This window comes from Lates calcarifer, linkage group LG11 (genome assembly GCF_001640805.2).
Source record: "Lates calcarifer isolate ASB-BC8 linkage group LG11, TLL_Latcal_v3, whole genome shotgun sequence".
NCBI lineage: Eukaryota > Metazoa > Chordata > Actinopteri > Centropomidae > Lates > Lates calcarifer.
Genome location: NC_066843.1, coordinates 1,595,897 through 1,619,504, shown reverse-complemented (window position 1 = coordinate 1,619,504; position 23,608 = coordinate 1,595,897). Strand labels below are relative to the sequence as shown.

The window sequence follows — 23,608 nt, the reverse complement described above, 5'->3', positions numbered from 1 at the left end:
TGGATTTTATTACCGCTAAATAAAGCTAGGCTAGCTGTTTCCAGTTTTTAGGCTAACCTAAGCTACCTCATATTTAATGCACAGATACTTGTTGTAACTATTATTTTAAATGATTTCATTTTAATATTTGCACACTTGAACTTCCATACAAATGATCAGAAACGTCAGTATCAGCCTTCAAAAACACAAATCGGTCACATCCCACTCCTGACTGATCTGCAAAAGCTTTGCATGCATGGCTCTACACTGTAAGGCCTTCATTAAGAAGAAAATTAGGTGTCCATCACTCAGGTTCAGGGACGCGCTACAACTGCATTGGCTGAAGGAACCAATCGCACAATCAGAGCAGCAATAGTAACCAGCTATAGATTTCCCTTCCTTCATAGTAACTTAATCCCATCAAATCAGATTAGAAAGAAACAAGACTCACAAGCTGCAGCGGTTACAAAAAGCCTCCAAACGTTACAATATTCGCCTTTGAAAGAAAGAAAAGCCTGTTGCTGGGGCGTGTTCTGAGAGGTTACGGCACTAAACACAACGAACAAAGGGTGTTGGATGTGAGCTGATGGATTTTACAAAGGGCTGTTTACTGTACATTCTCTCTTCTGGACTGCATTTTGTTTTGGTGCATCTGGTTCCTTTGAGTTTCATGGGATTAACATGACATCGGAGCCTCAAGGTGGCGCCAACATAAGGAGGAGTGTTGCCATAATAGTAACAGTATTGTTGATAATGATAATAATAATGCCCAGGAGGTTTGGGTGCTGCTGAATATCCACAAATCTCTGTAAAACTACCAGCTAATATAGAATATCAAAATACCACTATATGCATTTGTCTTTGAGTTATATAATTGTATTTTTTTAATAATATTCTGGATCTGTTGTGCCTTTAAAATACATAGTTCAGTAATGTATAGGAAAAATACTGTACAAAAAGAACAACTTATAGAATAGGTTTATATAAACATATCTCTTGTAACCAATATATCATCTCTGTTGTGAATAGTTTGGTTTGCAGTAAACAAATTGATTGGGTTAACCACAGTATTGGACAACACCATCCAACTTTTTTGTCAACATCTTTTACATTCATACAGCCATCTTTAAAAAGAAGGCAAACATAGAGCTACAAAGAGAGACTACAGACATCTGTTGATTTCTAAAATAAAAACACTCATTGATCATGCTAAGTTAACAGAAGCAAAAAGAATTATCAACAACTTTGCAAAAAAAACAAAAAAACAAGGAAAATATCTGTAAATAGCTTTTCGTTCTGTGAAAGAAATCATGCTTAAATCTGAAAACAAGGAGGCTAAACAACAATGTCAAGAGTAGTATTAATACTAACAATTATATCAACAGAATATATATATATATATATATGTATGTATATATATATAAAAAAACAACAATCTTCCATCTGAGAAATAAAAGGTAGATAAATATGAGGCGGAGGAAATTTTGAGTGAGTGGAAACATTGCACCAGATCAGATTGTGAGACACGCATTAGTGCAGAGGTTAACTAAGGTAATCTTAGTTAACGGAGGTGAGCTAAGATGTGAGGTGAAAAAAGGGGGAGACTAGGTAGTGATCTGCCAGTGGGAGGGAGGAGAGGGGGAGCAGGGAGGGGTGAGGAACATGTAGGTAGTCATGTCAGTTTAGTTCTGGACAGGAATTATTATTGCTCAGAGTCCGAGTGATGAAAAAAACAAAAACGGTGGTTTTAAAAACGGCAATTCTACGCCACGACTGCACAGGAAACAAGTTTTTTTAACCGTTAAAATACTGAGGATGCAGTAAAGAGAAGCCGGGGGGAGGGTGGAGGTGGTGGTGGTGTTAGAACAACTGAAATACAACATGAACATCAAGAAAGTTCAGAGAAAAAAGAAGAAAACTGAAGACGGTGTTGCTGATAGAGGAAAAACAAACCTGGCACGGGGCTAAAAACACCAGATTTTGGGTAGAAGCAGGCTCCGACACGTCACATGGTTTAACACAGAGAAGAAGAAGAAGAAGGGAAACAGGAAACAACAGTTTTCAGTCCTGATGTCACGTATAAAATCGGTATGAAAGTGAACAACAAACAGCATGGCATCATTTCTCAAAAGTGGAAGGTAGCGGGGGACGGGGGGGACTCAGCTGGTGGGTTGGCTCATAACTCCTCACAGTACATTAAAGTGGGAAGTATGCATGTGTAAATATATATAGATTTATCTATGTATATGTATATATATTTAGTCGAACGATGTGTACAGAAAATAAAAGAAGGAACAGACAAAAATCGAAGCTTATGACAGAAGTCAAAATGACAGTTATAATACCAGAATCATACAGGTGTGTGTTGGTTGCCGGGGGAGGAGGAGGAGGTGGGAGGAGGTTGGGATGGTGGAGGAGGAGGAGGTGGGGGCAGTGCCACCAAAAGAGACACATTGTCCTTCAAACTTGAGGAGAGGTGGGTTGGGATGGTGAAGTGAGGGGGAGGAAGGAGGTGGTGGAGGTGGTGGTTGTGGTGGTTGGGGAGGTTTTGGGGGGGCTCACAGGGGCCCGTGTCGGGCCTCGTATTTAGCCAGAATGTTCTTGCAGCGGCCCAGCTCCTTCCTCAAGTCCGCTACCTCCATCCGGAGAGCGGCGTTCTCCTTCTCCAGGAAGCCGGCCCGGATGGCGATCTGGTTCTCCTTCAGCCGCCGGGCGTCTCGTGACCGCTTGGCTGCCACGTTGTTCTTTCTGCGCCGGGCCCAGTACTTGTCGTCCTGAGGAGCAGAACAAACGGGTTAATTAACTCAGTTTTGGGGTGAATGTAAAGTGTGATAGTTCCTGATATAAATCACAATTTTGCTGGTTTCACAGTTCTAGTTCTTCTGTGTTTCGACCAGTTTTACATTAGAGAAATAACCAGCTGCAGACCCTGGGTTTCAGTCCAGGGTCTGCCTCCCCTCAGGGTTTAACCTGCCGTAGACCCTCACATCTTACATAACACTGGCTCTAATCTCAGATCACAAGAGCCCCCCTCCCACCCCGGCTAAAACTGAGTCAGAGCAGCAGGTCACCTTCAGGTCTTCAGGAATGAAGACCTTCCGGGCTTTTTTGATCATGGGCTGGGGCTTCAGCTCCTCAGCGGAGAATTTGCGTTTCCTGGGGTCGAACATTTCCTGTCCGGGCACGCTGGACAGAGCCAGGTCCGCCGGGTCGGGCTCATAGGTCATGGGCACCTGAATGGACTCTGGGTCGATGGGGCTGGGGGTGTCCCTGGCTGAGGGCAGCGCTGCAAAGGAAAAGATAATAAAGACATGTATTAGCAGCTGCTTGTAGAGCACAAAGTGGACTGTTTTGTTGAAAGGAGGGTTCAGAGTGTTGAAAACCTCTAATTATTTGTAAGAAATGGCAGAACTCAGCAGGAACCAAAATCTTAGCACCTCTAAGTTCAGCTCTAACGGCAGAAATGGCACCATTAACGTTCCAGGTGGCACTTCCATTTAGGATAATTGGTTATGTAACGTCATGAGTGAGTCCTCATCAGCAAATCTTTTCTGTTGGACAGAGGAGACAGAACCTCTGCAGAGAGCCTCTCGTACCGAGCAGGAGGCCTCTGAGGGGGGGCTGACTGCTGCCTTTCTTCCCTCTGAGCTCACATGTCTGTGTGTTCGAGAGCTGATCCCTGAAGAAATGTGGGGCTTTGACTGTTGACCGCTCCTCTGGAAAAACAACATTTTCTGTCTGTTCCTCATCTGTCCTGCAGGTGGTGCTATCACACAAGCTTTAAAAACACAGGTAAACACACACACACACACACACACAGTGGATCCTCAGTGTGCAGGTATCAGCAGACTCTGTCTTTAAACTCACTGAGCTGCTTCACGTCTTCACCTCCATCTCCCTGCTGTGCAGGGCTTCTCTAATTGATTTGAAGTTGCGGGCCGACCAGTGGAAGTGATTGAGTTTATTAGCCGGCCTAGATGGAACAATTAGTCTGTGATTCATTACATTAGCACTAATGTGTTCTGTGATACAGACCACACATGCTTTCCCTGCTCGATGCAAAAGCCTCAACACGAACACAACTGGGAATACGACTGAAAGCAGCAAAGTGCAGCGGGCGTTTTCACTCGCTGCTGATCCGCTGGCAGCTCGTACATCATGACCCAGATTTTTGTACTTGTGAGCCAGCCAGTCAATGCCGCTGACCTTCGGTCAGAGTGTACACGGGCAAGCTGCTTTCTGCTTTTGGCTGTGGTGGAGATCTGAGACGAGGCCGTCAGATTCAGCTCTGACTGCTTTCTATGCGAAAATCAGAGACAAACAGGAAATCTGTGTTCAGTCAGGAGGCTCTGTCCTACCCAGAGGAAGTGATGGGCTTCTTCATCACACACATGAAAACCTCAAGTGAGTGCCACCCTGCCTCAGATTCATCACAGAAAACAAAACCTCTCTGCTGCTTGTTTGCAAAACTATGCAGAACTATTAAAGCTTCCAATTATCACCTCATAAAAGTGAGGAAAAATTCCCCCATGAAAACAACTCTCTCAGACCTTCTGCCTTCAGAAGATGTTGATGTTGCAGTTCACTACACACGAGCAGGACAGGGTGTGGTTCATCATTTTTAAGTCTCAAACGCTGTATGAGAACGTTTGACTGATCCGAACTGAACATTAATTTCCAGAACTGAATTATCAGATAATTATTTTGGATTAAATTATTGTTTCGTCTATAAAATGTCACAAAACAGTGAGAATGTCCGAAATCCCAACAACAAGTCCAAAACCAAAAGATAACAAAAGGTTATTTAAGCACTTGTTGATTATTTTTCAGCTAACTTATTGTCTGTTCATCTGCAACTAACAATTACTTTAATCATCATTAATCTGATGTTTATTCTCTTGATTACTTGGCGAATTATTTGGTGATGAAAATGATGATTTCAAACAGAGAAAAGCAGCAAATATTCACATTTGAGAATCTGGAACCAGAGAATTCAACTAATTATTCATTTTTCTTGCCAAGTATCTTTTATTATCCAGCCCTACAGACAAGCAGCCTCTAAACATAACCATTCTTCTAAGGCTAAAACGTTTGGTTGATTAATTAATCAACAGATAATTAATTGGCAAAACAGGCAGCAGTGTCAAACATTTACACTTCATCTTTGTCACACGACAGAAACTGAATATCTGGGTTTTGGACTGTTGGTTGAATAAAAGCCATTTTCTTGCTATTTTCTGACATTTTTTTAGACAATAAATGATAATGAAAATAACTGTCCGTTGCCCTGATGCCAAACACTTGCTGGTTCCAGCCTCCACAGTCTGAGGATTTGCTGATTGGATTGAACTGATCGGAAAAAACAAGACATTTCAAAGGCTTTTCCATTATTCTCTGTCACTTTATAGGTGAAACACCTTAGAGATCAACTGAGATGAAACCTGACAATGAAAATAACTGACTATATGTCGCCAGCTTCAAGAATTCCTGAGCATCACATGGTTTCTCTGCACCATGTTTTTGTTGCAGAGGTAATCCGTCCATAAGCTAAGACACATATAACCTAACATAACCTCCCACCATTGATAAACCAGACAGCCAGCTTCTTACTAACTAAAACTAGACACTGTCTCAGATAATCTGTCAGGCCTGTACACAAACCTGAGAATAGCCCTCTGCGCCCTAATCACCTCTACCAGTCATTTTGATCTCCTAATTAGCAGAGTTAAAACACAGTAGCATGATCACAGGGCTAAAAGTAGACGCTTTGTTCATTGACCTGCTCAACTAATGTACGACACATTCCAGGGGAGAGGAAGTAGTCGAATGTGGATTCACAAAATAGTCCCGCCGCCTTCCCCGCCGCCTTCTTAACAGGAAATCTAAAATTAACAAACCAGGAAAGGTAGTTCAGAGCTGACCTACAAAGAGCCGTGTGAAGGCTGGAATCCGCAGGTCTCTTGATTAAAATACCTGTGGAACCAGTTTGAATCTGACTTTAGTATTTTATCTATTCACACACACTGCTGGCTGCAGGTTCATGTCACGCTATGTGATCATATCAAAGTTACTGTGTGTTATCACCTTTGCTGCGTAAGTGATAACACTGCGGAGCTGCTGGTCGTATCTGTGCAGGGACAGAGCCGCTGAACTTTGACCTGGGTGTAACTGCCAAATCCTCCTCAGAGGCTGCGCTCAGGGGGCAAAAGGGCAGAAGGATTTTAATTGGATTTAAAACAGTCTCCAGAATTTAACGAGACGACTGCAGCTGGTGATAGTCTGCGTTTTGTTCTTGTCAGGAGCCCAACAATGAATCGATCCCACTTAGAAGTATTGTGTTAATATCCTATCCCTCTGAGCCACAGAGCTCCATTGTCCAAAAACGATTAAAAACACATCAGTGACTCACACTGTTGCACTGTGTGACATGTTCATTCATTACCACGAACACACACTGTACTGTATTTTGACTCAATCACACATAAATCATCCTAGTGCCCCAAATGCTACTACCAGTAGAACTCCAAGTGTGTATTCATCCACCGCTGAAAATAGACCCTCAGTAGATGTACGATTTCCTCCTGTGCGAGCAGTTTCAGAAACATACTGAGGCTTTTTGAAATTAAATTGAATTTAATCCTGCAACTGCTGCAGAATTTCTTTGTGCCCGTGACATTCAAGTCGAGAGGACTCCATAGCTCCCGGTCACTCATGCAGGACATGCTGATCCTGTCCACAGGCCACATGACTAGACATCTGAGAGGAAAGCTTCTCGGTTTGCAAGAGGAGGAGGAAACAACTACAACAATGGGAAAGATCAAATTAAAAAGGATATAGTTTTCTGAGTGCGGGTCTGATAAGAACTGACTGACTGCTGCTTCACTTCACCAGATTATCTCTACATGTTGATAAAAACATGAACTCTGTGTTTAGCTGTGCTGATTTCAGTTTCTCTCTGCGTCACCTTTCCTCGACTAACATTGGAATGCACCACAACACACCCTTTGACCCCTCCTACATCTGGCTTCCCCTTTGGCCCCTGCCAACGGTGCACCGGGTCAATCTCCTGACCCGACCCTGACACAGACCCTGAACATCTACAGGCTGTTCAACACGGAGAGAAAACGCCGCACACGCCTGTTCTTTCATTTGTTCGTTGGTTGTGATAACACTGTTATCAGCCGCCTGCTGTATTGCTTGTGCACAGAGGGATTGTGGTTGTTGTGGGTGGTGGTGGTGGTGGTGGTGGTGGAGTAGCTGGTTAGACGAGACGAGACTCGGCGAGCTGGAACAATATTGCGTGCACGTGACAAAAGCACACCCGAGTCCATGTGATCTCTGCAGGGTACAGTCTGTGCCTTGGCTCCGAGTCCAGGCTCTGTGTCGGAGCCGAGCCCGGCGAGGGAGGGAGAGCAAGACTGGATGGGAAGTGGAGAGTGTTAAAGGGAGAGGGGAGGGTGAAAGTGAGAGTGAGTGAGTGAGGGGAGGAGGGAGGAGGGAGAGAGAAAGAGAAGCAGGCAGGTTCATGCCGTGACAAGCTCCTGTTTGCAGCTTCGGAGCTGCACACAGCGCCTGCATGTGTCCATCACATGGCCCGGCACGCTGCAGGAAACCCCAGCTGCGTTCACGTGAAATGTGAAGACGCAGACAGACCCAAACAGAACACACACACACACACACGCACAAAGGCCGAAGCGCTGCCCCTGCACGTACACACACGTGTGCACTCACTCTGGAATCAACAGGACTGTACAGATGCACCTCCTCTGGAGCATATGTTTATCTGACTGCCCTATTGTCAGGGTTGAGCTTTAACTGTACACCTGCAGAACAGTCACACGGCACACGTGTTGTACGTACGTTCACGTCTGCAATTTTAAAAGGAGCAGTCACAAATTAATGATTACTAGCTTAGGTGACCTACAGTAACACATTTACAAACTGTCTGCTGATCAGTTAGTCAGCTGATCAGTACGTCAAACTGTTTTATCTGATCCCAGGGTCTCAAATATGAGGATTTTTTATTATTTCTTTCTGTTTTTTAAAAAGATTTGACTAAATATCTTTGATTTTTTTTTAATCAGGCTGCCCATTAAAATGAGTGATAAATCAGAAAATGTTACTTCTATGGTTCTTTTTTCTTCTTATGAACCAGGAATATGATACATTTTTTTGCATTAATGTTTGATCAATTATTTATTCTTCAATCTGATCATTCACTTACACTTTTTAATGATTGTTAACGAATATAAACGTGATATAAATGTCATTGTCCAGCCTTATTATAAACAAAACCTCTTACAGTGAATGTAACGCAGCGTTTACAGAACTCATTAAGGTTTCTCCCTCCTAATCTTGTACCTATAAGACACAACACACTGAGAGGAAGTGTTTGTGTGGTGGTGGGTGTACGCCGGCTGTGCAGATCTACAAACATCACACCAACACTTACAACAGGACTTTGTGCTTGTGGCTCTTTCAGGGAGAAGTCGAGGACGATTTGCCCAACAACAGGCAAACAGGACCGGTCAGGTTTTGTGTAATTAAGTTGACAAATGAGCAGTTTAGAGGCTGTTGCTCAGGGCAACATCCTCATCCTCCATTATCATCATCCAAACTGTCAAGCCTTTAATCATCCCGAAGATCAATAGGTCAAACGATCTGAATATTGGTCACTGGTCCACTGACACACTCTATTAGACGGACCAGCTCGTGTGGCTTTACATCCAGAGCCTGCATCTTCAGCGTTTACAGGCAAAACACACATAAACACAACATTTACAGTATCACACACACATTGACTGTGCAAACACCTCCTCTGTTTATCTGTCACATATCCTCAGATCTTCTGCCAGGAGGCCTTTTGTGTTGAGTTTGGATGTGAAACACGCCGCGGCCGGGTCTGGCCTGTGGAGAATTCGCTCTGTTTACGTTTGTGGCGAAGGTCGACCCTTTAAACGATTCAAATCGTTCTGGCAGCAGCTTAACAAACCTGTTCACACAGTTTAATGCTTCAGTCTAAATACCAGCTACCTATTTAATGTCAGTTCATTACAATAATATGATTATATATTACAAAGCTCCATCTGATCACTGCAGCACTGAAATATCAGTTTATAAGGTCACTTTTACAGTGTTTTGATGATTCTTTTCATCTTTTAAAAAGAATTGAAATCACCCAAAATGAATCTCATTGAGTCTACACTGCAGGACAAAGGTGAAACAAGGTCCAACACAATGTAGGACTTAATGAATCACATGTCTGACTAATGCAAGCAACTTTTAATCAGCAATCGTCAAACCCTGCAGGGAGGTCCTCGTAATACAAATAAATATCAAAGCCAACTGTTACAGAGGAGAAATAAAAACCTTTGGAACCAATTCTGCTTTAAAACCACAGCACAAAAAAAAACTACAATAAACATGAGTCTGAGCTTCATGAATGAGAATGCTGCATCCTTGGACTTGAGCCGGTTTTAACCTGTACACTGGGACTCCAAAGTCCAGATCAGGGCTGTAAATCAGAGCTGAAGTGTGTTAGTGTGTGTCTAGGTGTGTGTGTCTAACTAGGAGAGGCTTAGCAGCAGAAGCTAAATGAGGAACAGCTCAGAAACTGCTCTGGGCTGATGCCTTCAGGGACTCAAACCACAAGATATTTGTTATCTCTTAGCATCTCAGGGCTGACAGTTCCTCTCATGGTGGATGGAAGGTGTGTGTGTGTGTGTGTGTGTAGCAGGTGAGCAAACAACACCGTAGACCTACAGAGCCTCCCCTGATGCAGAGGAGGCGTGAACATGCGTGTGAGCCCACGTGTGTCTGCGTGCAGGTGTGATTTCAGGTGCCCATCAGGCTCCGCTGCATGTGATTCCTACCTGCTGCGCTGGGGCTGTGGAGGCAGGTCTGAGGCGCCATGCCTGTGTGAACCGAGGTGGTGGCGCGGCTGCTGAGGTCCACCACAGAGGGCGTGGGCGGGGTGGGCGGCGGTGCCTGCTGCAGAGGGGCCTGCGGCGGCTGCGCTGCCTGCTGAGCCTGGTCGCTCTGGGCTGTGTTGGCGGGGATGCCGTTCTCTGACAGGAACTCCTCCAGGTCCATGTACTCCAGTTGAAAGTTGTCCCCGTCGTACGGCAGGGTCTTGTCCCACAGGGTCGGGCCGAGGAAGGCCGACTGTGGGTGGTTGGCCGCACTGCTCTCATCGTCCAGCTTCTTTTCTTTCTCCTTGTCTTTCCCAAATCCTGCAAATGTTTGCACACAGTCATTTCATTGTCTCACAGCAGAGGAGGATCACGGGTCAGTGCATGGGTATAAATAGAAAGTATGCCTGGGGTTTCATCTTAAAGGGTCAGTTTAACTAAGGGGAAAAAAAAAGCTGGGAATTTTTTAATTTTCACTGGAAACTATTTTCAATTAAAGGTTAAAAACTTAAAACTGTCAGTTCATTATTTCTTTAGGAGCATCAGTGGGTAATTTTTCAATGCTGCCAGCAAAAACAAATCACCTCAATTGTACTGGAGTGGTGGGAAAAGTCTAAGCTGTGAATGTTTTTAAATAAAATCTAAATTATCTGCGAAATGATTGCGAAAAATACGTTGTCATTTGGGTGAACTGACCCTTTAAGACGATAAATTACGTCTCCATTAATGCTCAGATGATGTAAAGACTCTCAGTACATTAGCAATACAAGCAGTGAGTGGACTGCAAGCGCTGACAGCAGCTGAAGAACAGAAAAGACGCCCTCTATCGACAACTTGGGGTATCACTAATATAAATCCCATTGAAGACAAGAGGGTTTAAAAGGCTATAAACGCACCTCTAAGCTAAAAACAGCGCAGTCACAATAATAACACATGTAAATCGGTGCGTATTACGCTAATTTAGATCGTAAGTACGAATTAAAATAGCTTGTTAGCTCGAGCTGAAGTTCACGTCAACCTGTCAGTCAAGTAACATTCGACCGAGACAATCAACGTTCTATTTCATTCATCTCTGCCGCCCCCGAGAACAATAAGATTACATTGTTTCTTTTTCGACAAAGATCGTAGAATGTTCAGAAACGTCACTCTCGGTGGATTTTGGAAATCCCGCGTCCTTCGCCGCTTTATCTGTCAAAACCATGGATGTCTGCAGAATGAAAATATCAAGCTGCGGAGAAGCACCACAGAGAGGTGTACGTGCAAGTCAAGTTTTAAAAAACATACCTTCATCGTGGTGGAAAGGCAGCTTCAGCGGGTTTTCCAGCAGGGATTTCAGTACGCCGTGAGTCGGCGGCAGGAAAGTTGGGTTTATAGGAAGAGGTCTGGCCATTTTCTCCATATGTCTTGAAGGGCAGTTGGAGAACAAAGCTCGCAAAGACTGAATTTTCCTCCCCCCCCAAAAAAAGAGACGCGACCGAACTCGCTAGCCGGCCCGGGTGGAGATCCTCGCAGACCGGGAAAAACGACGCCGGGGCTCGGTGGGAGAAGACGGGACTCCGCGCAGCAGCGGCAGCAGCAGCAGCAGCGGAGGCGGCAGCAGCAGGACGGTGAGCGGCTGGCTGTCTGTCGCTGAGGCTGGTTGGCAAATAGCTGGAGGAGGAGGAGGAGGAGGAGGGCGGAGGGAGCGGAGCTTTGGCGGAGCTTCTACACTTCTCCATCCATGTGCGGAGACGGACGCCGGTGACGTCAAAGCACCGAAGGGGCGGGGACACTTCTCGCGGTGCGTTCAAGTACCGTGGGAAAAAACTGGTTTTAATTCTGGGCGGCCGCTTGGAAAATGCTGCCTTCACTGACGGTCGGAAATATTGGTTTTATATTTCTCAAGCCAGTATTTTTTTTTTTTTTAAACACAGATAGGACAATATTTACCATTTGAAGATACATCGATAATCTGTCCATTATTATTAATTTTTGGAGAAACTAGATTCAGATTTTTGCATTTCAGATGTGATTACTACAAAAGACTTTCAGGAGTTGTACAAAATAATGCTAAAATATATATAATAAACTTTTTACTCAGGAATGCTAGTTGTAGAAATAATGATTTACTTTAATGTGAATTGTTGAATATGATAACTTGGTAAGACACACCTCTTAAACTTAGTTTTTTATGTGATTGGTAATGTCATAAACTGTATGGTTTATACAAGATTTTGTGGTTTTCTTACATCTTTCTAACAAACACACCGACTAAGTAATTTACACTTGTTACCCTTTAAGACACATCAGTCATTCTTATACTGCCTGTCATAAAATGAAGTGTAGCCTATTAAGAAATGCTTTCAAGTTGCAGCTGCTCCCATGTAATTTTCTTACTATTGCAGCCCTGCGAGGTATTTAGAGCAGGTGTGTCAACATTTGAAATCTGTGATGGACAGGCCCATTAACAGACCGCAGCTCCTCAGTCACGCTACATTAACACCTCAACTGTAAAAGTTAGTTTTTATGTTGTTGTGTTATTTTTTCAACCCAACCAAAAACATTTTCCAAAACTGTGACTGTGGCCAATTCTCTCTGAAAACACTCTTAAATCATCATCAATCTTTCTCAGCTTTATTTCCAGCTTAAAAGTGGAATTTCATAAAGGTTTTTCTCTCAAACATGTCAGGTGAGACATGTTCATAAATGTGCATACAGTGTCCAAAACCTGTTTATGTCTTTGTTATGAACATGACTCTCTCTCTCTCTCAGGGCTGCTGTATTCAACTGTAAATCTGAACAATGAGAGAAAAAATCCACTGTCGGTGCCACAGCGAAGAATGACGTGAATCTAAACTTGACCTACTTTCAGCCAATGGGTGTTGTCAGACTGCAGTTCTATCTGCGCAGGTCGTGGCACATGGAAACTCATGCTGTCTAGAGTAGTAGTGGCTGAGTCATAGTTTAAAATCCTGGCTGCACCCTGCCCATTTGTTTGTTTTTAATGATTAGTTGGTCTGTGTCGTCAGCGCCGCTTCTTCTCCACACGAGATGACAAGAATGACAAGCTGGAGAAAAAAACAGTTGCATGAGGAGATATATGACAAAAGGCTAATGAAAGGAGCAGATTGTGCTGACATGGATTAGCATCAGACTGGGACAAATCCTTTTATCTGAAACTGTCCTCATGCCTATGAAAATGCCACACCGTATCGAACCACAGATCTTATTTTTCTTGCCACGACACTGCTCTATTTCATCTAAATGAGACTCCAGGAGGCTCCATGTGGGTGTTTGTACATACTTCCAAACATACTGTATGTTGATGTGCAATATTTCTAAGAATTATAGAGAAGACGGAGACAGACAAGAGACACTAGCATTATTTTTTATCCTGTCGAAGGACATTTTCATCATCTCCAAGGCTTTCTTCAATTAACTGACTTAAATATGAATAATAAGTTTCTTATTAAAACAGGCAACCATGCAATATTTTGTTGCATGTAAATTGGTGCCACCAAATGACATACATGCCTATTTCTCCCTGAACACCTGTTGTTTCTCTGTTACTTTAGTTTCTCAGGTTCGATCTCCCTCTGACTGAGTGACAGTCCGCAGCTTAAACTGCAGGTCAGTTAAAAAGACTTAGACGTCATTAACAAACCAGTGTTTGTCTCCGATATCCAGCCAGGAAACTGACGGAAATATCAAGATGTAGAAACAGAGTTTGGTGTTTGTTACAGAGACAGCACTTCCTGCTCCAGAAGCCGGGGATCATGGGTAATATACACCGTTTGGAGTGGGACTGTGGTCAATAGGCTTTGTTTCAGGAAACAGGATTAAAATCACACACAGCAGCTGAACATCAGGAGAGCTCTGAGTAGAGCAGAAAGGAAAGAAATCATGACCTGGTGGTAAGAATACGCAGCAGAAATCATTTTCTTATTAGCAGCTACATCAGCTGACAAGATCATTCTTTCCTTCTCTGCTGTCTCGAATAATCACATCTGCATTCATCTAAATGTTTGTGGTTTGTCAGCCCACTGCTCTTCACCTTCAGCGTAAAGTTTCTTTTTTTCCACTAATAAAGAATATGTCACCAAACTTCTTCTGATCTATTTATTTATTGATATATAGACAATAAATCCCTGTAAATATTATTCTAGTCTCATGATTCAAAGATCTGAGTGACAAAGATTTCGAAGGCTCCAAATATCAGCCAGAAACTCTCATCTTAATCTGTATAATGAAGATTTTTTGGCTATTTTCTGTCTGTCAGAATAATATCACCCCAGCTGTGGGTGAGGAGTTCTACATTTTCAACAAATCACTTGAGGCAACAGCTATTTTTGAGTCTGCAGGAAGAACTGAAACGCTCCTCCTAAGATAAATGAGTGATTTAAAGTCAAAGGTTAAAGGTCAGGGTCCATGTATAGATGGGGTCACATGGGCCTGATCGGTTGCAGGTAAACAGACGAGCTCTAAAACATTCCTCAGTCACTCCTTGCAGTTTAGGTGTTTGACGCTGTGTGTGTTTCTAACTGTGAGAAAACAGTTTGAAAGGAAAGTTGTGACGTATGAGCTGAACAAAACACGCGTTGTATGAAAGCGGTCAGCTGAACGCAGCGGCATGCCCCTGAATCACTGCGGCAGAGTTAGTCAAGGACACATAAAAAGACAAATTCAAAAGATCTTCAGCCGTAAGAAAATGTGATTTCAGACTGTGACAGTGGACTACAAAGAGCTGTGTGTGGAGGCAGAGGGGATTACACAGTCTAACAGAGTAACTGCTGCTCAGTGCCAGTGTCAGATCTTCATAAGATATCTGTTTCATTACGATGTTTGCTGTACAGATAAGAAAAATCTTTTTATGTCGCTAAATCCTTTTAAAGTGTCATAAGAAACAGTTATAAAACTCAGATAAACAGCAGCTCCGCTCGTTTGCTCATGCTGACTGAGCACCGACGTGAAAGCGAGAAAGACAAAGTTCCTGTGAAACTGTGTTTGCTGCAGGAGTTTTCTTCAAATGCAGAAACATCTGGGGAAATGTTTCCCTCATAACATTATCAGAGCTTACAGGGAACATTATGAGATTTTATGTGAACATTCAGGACGGCTGCGAACACACACAATTCTCAGGAAAAGCACATGCTACACACACACACACCATCTTACCTACAATACTTCTGAGGGCATGTCTCGATTCACAACAGTCCCGAAGGAACGACTTGTTACCGAGATAATAACTAAATAAACTGTTGATGCTGAAGTTTGTGTAACAAACTGGGACCCAGTTTTTAGGAGGTGAGAGTGTGAACAGGTGAGTTTACTGTGCTAACACACAGCCAACACTACAGGTGACAAAAACACTGTTTCTGGAAGTTGTAATTTTCTCTTATTCATCCGATCCATTCATTTTCTAAATAGTTGGGGCTGAAGCTGTAAGACAGACAACAGCAAACTGATCAGTATAATCTTCTTTTCAGGATTAAATTACAGACGCAGTGATGACCGACCTCTCAGCACTTCCCTCTGCTTTTTTTAAATGCATCACTTCTTGGTCTGGTTGCTCAATAAACCTGCATCACTGTCATTAACAGTGCTTCCTTATGTGTAAGATTATATGACACAGTGATGATAAAATGTATGTATGTAAAAACATCCTGCATTTATCATAACCACCATTATTAAGACGACTCTAAAGGCTCGATTATTAGTGGTTTAACGAGGCTTCGGTCAGTGGGTTCAGTCACTTGGCTGGTAATTGACTCATGGCTTTGAGCACAGGGGCACAGTCATGTTCAAACAGGAAGGGGCCTTCCCCAAACTGTTGCAACAAAGCTGGAAGTTCACTATTGTCTGAGTATCACTGTGCTGCTGCACTAGGATTTCTCTTCACTGGAATTAAGGAGCCACACCAGGAAAAACAACCACACAGACCCAAACTACACTGAAGTATGTGGACAGGTGTGTCACACCAACTATCATCGCTCACATATCTGAGCAAAGAAAATCGACCTTTGTCTTCTCTAAGCGTTACAAAAGAGAAATCATCCGCTCACACGACAGGCTCAGTGCATTTAATCAGTCGTGACGATGTGAAAGGATAAATAAGCAATAAATAAACAGGTTAAGTGATGTCAATCAAGTTTTCTACTTTCTGAGAAATAGGATAACAGAAGGAGGAGGGGATTTGAACGAGCTTGATGAAAGACAGTGGAATAATCCAGCAGCACTGAGGCTCTAAGCCTGCTGCTGCTGCTGCTGCAATGATCCTGAATCTGCAACAAAACCGTTCCTGTTACGTAACACTTAGCGAAACAATTACACAGACTCAGGCGGTTATCCCTCGCTTTTAACAGCAGCATCTGAAACTACATGACTGTCCCAGGGCAAACTGTTTCACTCGGACTCTCTGTTTGTAGAGTATCTGACACTCACAGGACTTCAGTATAATTACCTGATAGGTTTGTAACGCTGGTAAAACTGCACGAGCTGCACACTGTGCAGGTTTCAGGCCTGTTTTCTGTTTTGGAAGTTAAACCAAAGAGAGAACTGACTCTCAGCCTCTTAACCACATTCACAAAGGTGCATTCTTTACAGAGATTAGAAAAGTAAGTAGTAAGAACATCCATAGTAAATCCATAAAGAACATGTGGGATGAGGTGGAGTCAGGTCTTATCACACAGCATCAGAATGAATCTCTGCAGCCGAGTTCAAACTCTGGAGAGCCTGAAACCAGAGGAGTGGAGACTGTTATAGCAGCAGTGTTTTCATTGCTTCGAGCAGAAAAACTCACTATTCCATCTTTTTTTTTTTTTAGGTTTTGGAAAGGCTACAATAAAAAAAAGACACCACCCACGAATCAGTTTCCAGTTGAGGGGTCTCACAAACTAATTGCACTACAACACCACTAACATGAATCATCAGTCTCAATGGAAATAAAAACATTTAGAGGTTTACCAAACTCACTGCAGGCCTCTTCTGCTGCGACATGTGTCTGTTATTTTGTCCTCCCCTCATAGCTGTAATAGTTTAAAGTCACCCCACAGTGATGATTTCCCTCCACAAGCTTTCTTGTTCTCAAAAACCAAACCTTGCACTCTGCTGCAGATGGTATCGATTTGAAAAACACGTCCTTGCGTCGTTGGGTCTCCTGTGTGCAGTGACAGCGTTTAACAGGAAACAGAACTGGGCCATGAGGAACACTTTAACAAGATTTGATTTCACTGGAAAGTCTTCAACAAAACCCCGATTCAGGAAAAAGGCCGATTCGTGACGAGGGCCGAGTGTCAGGTTCATGTTTTTCCTGGTAACCTCGCCAAGGAGAGAAAACACCTTATGAAACGTGATCTGCTTGATGCATCAACTAATGAATCTTATGGCTGTAAATCATGGTTGCACTCGTATCATTTACCCTGTTTTAGCTCCTTTCAGGGCCCAAATCCCTCCTCTCCCCCTCTGAACCAAACACGATGCATGTTTATGGTATGGCAGGATAATTACCTCCAACCACATTCTGCCAAACAAGGAAACAATCTCGTGTGTTTCCCTGCTCTGCTTCAGGCTTCCTGCAGAGACAGAATCAGCAGTAATGGCTCTGACTCTCCACCTACCTGCTCATCATCTCCACTCGCCAGCAGGTGAGAGATGTTGAGGTGTTCATCTGCACATCCCACGCGCTGCATTAAAACACTCACATCGCTCCGCTCGCCGCCGTACACTCGGATGCCCACACACACATGGAGAGGGCTGCAGGTGAAGCCGAGTGGCTGACAGTTACAGTGTATTTCTGGAGCCTGTAATGTGCTGTCAGTCCATTTATAGAGGGAGGGGGGGGTTCTGCTGCAAACAATGTTAAAAATAAGGAAACATATAAGCTTCAAAACTGTCGGTTACAAAGGGAATGTGTTGTTTTTAGAGAGCTCAGACTGTCTGAATCAAATATTGCACTGGACAAAATGATGTGAAGAGAATTTTCATCCATTAAAGCGATTATTCTCTCTGCGAGAGCGCAGTCATTTTTGTTACAGCAGAGTCACACTCGAATTAATGATTTGGCAGCTCTGACGAGAGCAAGTAATTAACAGTGGTTTTGAAATTCAATTTCATAAAGTACTGTGGAAATGGGACTTTGCCTAATTTTTGCCTTTTTGCTAATTAAAGCTGAGAGCTGAGCGACAGTTTGTTTGTTTCCATTAACCTCTAATCTTACAGTCAACTCTCTGCAGCAGATCTTTTCAGTTAAGAAAAGTGGACGTCTTAAGACTTTTAGACTTTATTTATCCCACTTGTGGGAAATTTACTTGTCTCATCAGTATTATATCAAATTAAGACAATTCAAGGAAAAACCTGGATAAGTGAGTGAGGAAACATCATGAATCTGAATGCCTCCATTCATGGCACAAGGGCTCACTAAATGGTTTGATGAAAATGATATGAATCATATGCTGTGTCGTGGCCTCGCTGGCAGAAGTTGTTCTTCTTAACAACTAGTGAGTGGATTGTCATGAAATTTGGTTCCCAGAGGATGAATCCCATAAAAAAAGAAATAAAAACCAACTTGAACCATCTGATGTTTTAGTCTGCAAGTGTGAAAGTTGCCTTGCTTCAGTTATAAAGTATATAACTAGATTAAAGCAGATATAATTACTACATTTCGATTTTCAGAGAAACATCTGAATCTGTTTTCTCCCCCTCTCCGAGCTCGTCATTCGATATTCATCATCATCTCCATCTACTCACCTCGCCGCTTTTCATGTGGCACACAATACACCTGTGAGGAGGAAGGGGAGGGGGGGGGGGGGGATGAGAGTTCATTCACAGTCTGCATGAGCCGTCAAAAACCATGGTTCTGGTGAAGATCAACAAGCAGAGAGAGAAAGACGGAGACCCACGCACACACACTGACTTGTACCGAGTCACATGCTGTCAGCATGGACAGACACGTTTCCAAGCACATGCCTCTATCTCATCTCCTTTCTCTCTCTTATTTTGCATCCCTCTCTCTCTCTTCTCCCCTCCCTGTTCTTCTTTACTCTCTCTCCACATTCTCTCTTCCTCTCACATAAACAAAAAAACCTGTTGTGTGGCTGTTGCAGGCCTGTGTGCCAGTGTACAGTGAGTCAGAAAGTAGAGGCAGGAAAACAGGCAGTGGACGTCCGCACGCCACAGCAGACCATTTCAATTTAGCCCCTCTCATTTTTCCATGACACAGAGCGTAAACAATCTGGACCCAGCAGAGCGCCTCATTAAACCACTGCTGTCTGCTCCCATTCCACTGTGCAGCTGATTGAAGTCACTGGTGTTGAGCCGAGGCATCCCTCAGTGAGGGAATGAATCTGTAATTAGAGAGCATGTGATTATCCACCACAGTTAACTTCAGGTGGCTTTGATTGATTTGTTGATGGACATCATGAGAGCAGCAGTTATCAACAGAGCTGTGAACCTGCAACTTTACTTTTCATTAATTCGTTAAATTTACTAAATACCTGTTGCATTTAAAAGGCACATAATGACTTGTTTAGGTCTTGGTCCCGGCTCTTGATTTGGACTTGTTTGTCTCGTCCTTTGACCTGCCAAGACCTGACGCTTCCTTGTGACTTGTAAAACAATGACTTTGTCTTACATCTTGTTACATCCGTGCACCAGTGTAGAAGAACAGGCTACATGAAACAGTGTGTTCACCGTTTGATCCTCGCAGTTTCCTTTTTCCCCTTAAAGCTGCTTGAACCGGTTCCATTCAGGATTCTTGGAACCCTTGAGCTATCCAGCGGACCAGCCCACACTTCCACCGGTTTTGAGCAGAACCGCTGTAGTAGCAGCACGATGATGGATCGCATTGATTAAATCACATTATTGATGTTTGTTTTGCAGATGACTGCACGCTCTTTTCGTCCTATGATTTCCTCACACGTCTTCTCCTTTGTCGCCAGTTTTTCCAACCTGCTCCAGCTGGAAACTGACGATTCAGGTTCTGAACCAATTTATTTCTGGTTGAAATACAGAACCCTGACCTCAACCCCACCCAGCACCTTTCTGAAAAACTGAAACTCCGACCTTATCACCAACATCACTATCAGATCTCACGAATGCTCTTATTTGATCAATGGGAACCAATCCCTGCTGCCAGCCTGAACCCAGAGGAGCAGACTTTGTTATAACAGATAAATGTCCACGGTGAAATGTTCAATAATCTCATCTGGTTGCAACGTTCAGGTGTCAGTATTTTGTATCTAGAAGTCTGAGGGCAAAGTAATAACTACAGACTGGAAAAGGGAAGCGTAGGAACCTTTAGTTATTCATGCTCCCACTCACAAAGAGCGACTGACTCATACCAGCTCAGGTACTCAAAAGCAACCATTTGGCATAAATAAAATATACTTTAAAAAACATGTGCAAAATGTTCACTATCAACACTGTGTGGTGAAGCTCTGTTTAAAAGAAACCACTTTGTGGTGATGATGATTGAAATCTCACAGTGCAGGTGAGGACAGGATCGAAGTCATGCTCCTGTGATCAGTCTGTTAAACAAGGATGCCAGTTTGGAAACACCCAACCACCTTAACCACCACATTGTTTGCATTTTACTTCCCGCAGTGGCACTGAATGCTGCCAGTGACGACTTTTTGCATTTGATGGTAATTCATCTGAACCTCTGCTGCTTCATTTGCCTGTTGTGGTTTTGGGTGGATTGATTATCTCAGGTTGACACGCAGCAGTCTGCAGGCCTGTCGACTGCTCACATGTAGACTGAAAAGATGCCGTGAAAAGTGTGAATGAGCAGCGAAGGCTCACCGTGTTTTCATGCACTTAGTAATCCATCTGTTGGCTGAACTCCAGTGTAAGCCCTGCTTGGACTGAACCAAAGGTGAGAGAAGTTTCCGTGCCGCAGGAACTGGTTTAATGTGGGACACAGCCAAGTGTCTTAACTGGATTCTTCATAATTGGATAATATTTACACAGGTCTACTTAGAACGGGTCTGTTTAGTTAAATGGGTTAAGAAGTGAATTCTCTCCGAGGTAAATGTGGTGAGTGATGCAGTGTTTGACGGTCCGTTTGAATGGACGGAGCACACAGTGTCCTGCAGGCTCTTCAGGCCCGTCTGTTATTTCCGGTGTACCAGTGTTGGTACGGCAACAGCAGCTGCTGCCCTAGCGGTACCGTCCTCCTGCCTTCAGGCACCCAGAGCCGAGCCAGGCCGGCGTCTGCAGAGCCAACCGAGGCTTTGGAGAAGAGGAGGGATGAAGGAGCTGCACGCTGAGCTGTGTGAGTGTGAGTGTGAGAGAGAGTGTGTGTGTGTGTGTGTGTGACTGTGTGTGTGGGGGGGGGGGGGGTTGTCCTCCGGCTGTCTGGTGTTGTCACGGAAGCCCTGTGGAGGCTCGCCAGGCAGCCTTCAGGCCAAGTGATTCACACAGGCGCTAATGTCACAGCGCTAACAACTAACGAGCATTTAGTTGCCATGGAGCCGTCTCTGCTCTGAGATACACAGAGTGTGTAACAGGAAGTCTTTAAGAATGCGGATCAACTGGGTTTTATGAACCAGATACAAAACTAAGATATCCATTCACTTTATGTGGTTTGAATGGATAAACAGCGAATGCATTTACAGGAAGGTTGATAAAATGTGAACGTATATGAACATATTTGGCACAGTATCTCTGTTTGTTGCCTTCAGTCTTTTTATAATCTCTCCCCTGCAGCACTGAAGATTACAGACGGTTTAGGCCTGTCCCTCTGAAATATGAGCAACTTCCATTTTTTTTTTATTCGATCTTTTTGTATTTTTGGGACCTTTTTCAGAGGACAAAAAGCTGGAGGTTTGGCTTCTAAAGTGACGTCAGTATCAACTGAATCAGGAGATAACTTTGAGTAAAGAGGAAAGTGTCAATTATAATTCCAACATCCCAAAGTGACACCTTCAGATTGTGTGTATTTATTAATTTGTGTGTATTTTTGCACCTGGTTTTGATGCAGCTACTGCAACACTCACCCTGTACTTAAACTACCAGATGAATGCACACATGTAGTTTTAATGTTTCCCATGATAAGCAGACACTGTGCAGGTTGTATTCCTGCAGAAGTGATCAGCCACAATTAAAAACACTACAGGAATAGTAGTGTAGTATCAGGAGGGCAAAAATAGGCGACTGGCTTTGACCAGCTGATGCGAGGATTACGACGTAAATCCCTCCGTGTCCTGGAAATCTTAACAAGCCACCTAAATGTGTCGGAGGGCACTTTAGATCATCACAGGTTACGACGACAGGTGTACTGAATCAAGAATAAAGGATTCGTCTTTGTTCTCATAACCCAGACTTATGTCATCTCATTAAGATCATGGCAGAAACATGTGAGAGGAAGTAGTAACTGGTTGAGTGACATAACGTAAAGAACTGCACTAAGTAACACCACTGTTGTGTGTCTTTGTTTCCCCTGAATGTGTGTTAGTGTCTTCACACACACTGATCACTTGTGATGATTGTCATTCACAACAAAATTGTGAAACCGTGGACAACTGAGGAATAAGCAGTTTCTCTGTTTCTAGGCAACATCGTCTCCACTGACTGTGGCGAGTTCAAAGGAGAGAAGAGTTCATGCTGTCACTCTTACGTATTCTGGTTAAGGCGACCTAGTTTCACACTATATATATATATTTACACCGCTCGCCTCTGAGCCAATCAGCCTCTAATCAGATGACGGCTGACTTACGTGCTCACTTAAACCTTCTCTGACCATTTTCTTTTGCATCCTCTGCTCACCAGGATGAAATTGTAACCAGCAGCTCTGAGCAGTCAGCTTAACCCTCACCGATCCTCCACCTCCACCTTTAATAATAAATGCTATTTCTGTACCATCTTCTGATGTCTGACCAACACAATAATCACAGCGCAGAGTGGGAGGATGTTCTTCAACAGCGAATGGAAGAGTATCAGTCTGAAAACAAGCCTCACATAAACAGCTCTGTGATGTGCTAAAAGCCGTCTCAGATCAGAGAACGTCGAGAGCTATGTTTTGCTGCTGTAGTAGCCTGTAGGTGACGAAACCGAACACAGAGAACGTAAAAACCAAAAAAACTTGTGTCTGCAAGGTCTGTTGAGGGAAAACCTCCAGAAGATGTTGCTGAAATGAAGAGAGGAATCAGACTAATTTGCAAAAGCCACCCACGACAGCTGATCAGACAAAGGAAATGTGAGAGGTGGGACTGATGAGGCAACCACAAAAATGTATGATAAGACTAAGACGTGTGACTCGACAGCAGCAAAGAGAAGCACAAACAGATGCATGCACCAAAACCAGATCACTGAATCTGTTCGTCTCCTCTGTGCAACAAATTAAAAATAAGAGGCGCATTAATACTGTGCTACTGAAACAGATAATTACAAGCAAAGGTCTGATATAATTTGGTTGCAGTAATTAAAGTACAAAATTGTACTTGAGAAATAGAAACAGGTGGTGAGTAGAGGTACAATCACATCAGCCTTCAGTCTGACAAAACAGGCCCACACAGTCACATGCTTTCCATCCAGCCTTGACAATAAAGAGCACTTATCAAATATTTCATCTCAAATTAACAAAAGAGAAGCTCGGCGCTCGAGGATGTTGAGAAACTAAAGCTGCCTCCTCTGTCTGTCAGATCCTGGTCAAACTCTTTCAACTGCTTTATATGTGATGAATCTTTATTATCGTTAAGGATGAGATGTGACACAGCCGCTCTGCATGAAAATACGAAACAGGA

General features: G+C 43.4%; 1 protein-coding gene across 1 annotated transcript; it reads right to left on the bottom strand.

Moving 5' to 3' along the window:
• Positions 1-939: 939 nt before the first annotated feature.
• Positions 940-11,581, bottom strand: hlfa (HLF transcription factor, PAR bZIP family member a). The gene is made up of 4 exons (XM_018662985.2): positions 11,175-11,581; positions 9,852-10,211; positions 3,051-3,265; positions 940-2,753 (listed from the first exon to the last, which is right to left on the bottom strand). The coding sequence occupies exons 1-4, from the start codon at positions 11,287-11,289 to the stop codon at positions 2,538-2,540; spliced, it is 906 nt and encodes a 301-aa protein (XP_018518501.1). The 5' UTR covers positions 11,290-11,581; the 3' UTR covers positions 940-2,537.
• Between the last annotated feature and the right edge of the window lie 12,027 nt (positions 11,582-23,608).

Bases quoted from the DNA above. Each gene is read 5' to 3' on its own strand.
- hlfa (XM_018662985.2), bottom strand. From the start codon at position 11,289: ATGGAGAAAATGGCCAGACCTCTTCCTATAAACCCAACTTTCCTGCCG. The intron at 10,212-11,174 runs GTATGTTTTTTA...AAACATTTGCAG, and splicing joins GCCTTTCCACCACGATGAAG to GATTTGGGAAAGACAAGGAG. The intron at 2,754-3,050 runs GTGACCTGCTGC...TCTGCTCCTCAG, and splicing joins TCATTCCTGAAGACCTGAAG to GACGACAAGTACTGGGCCCG.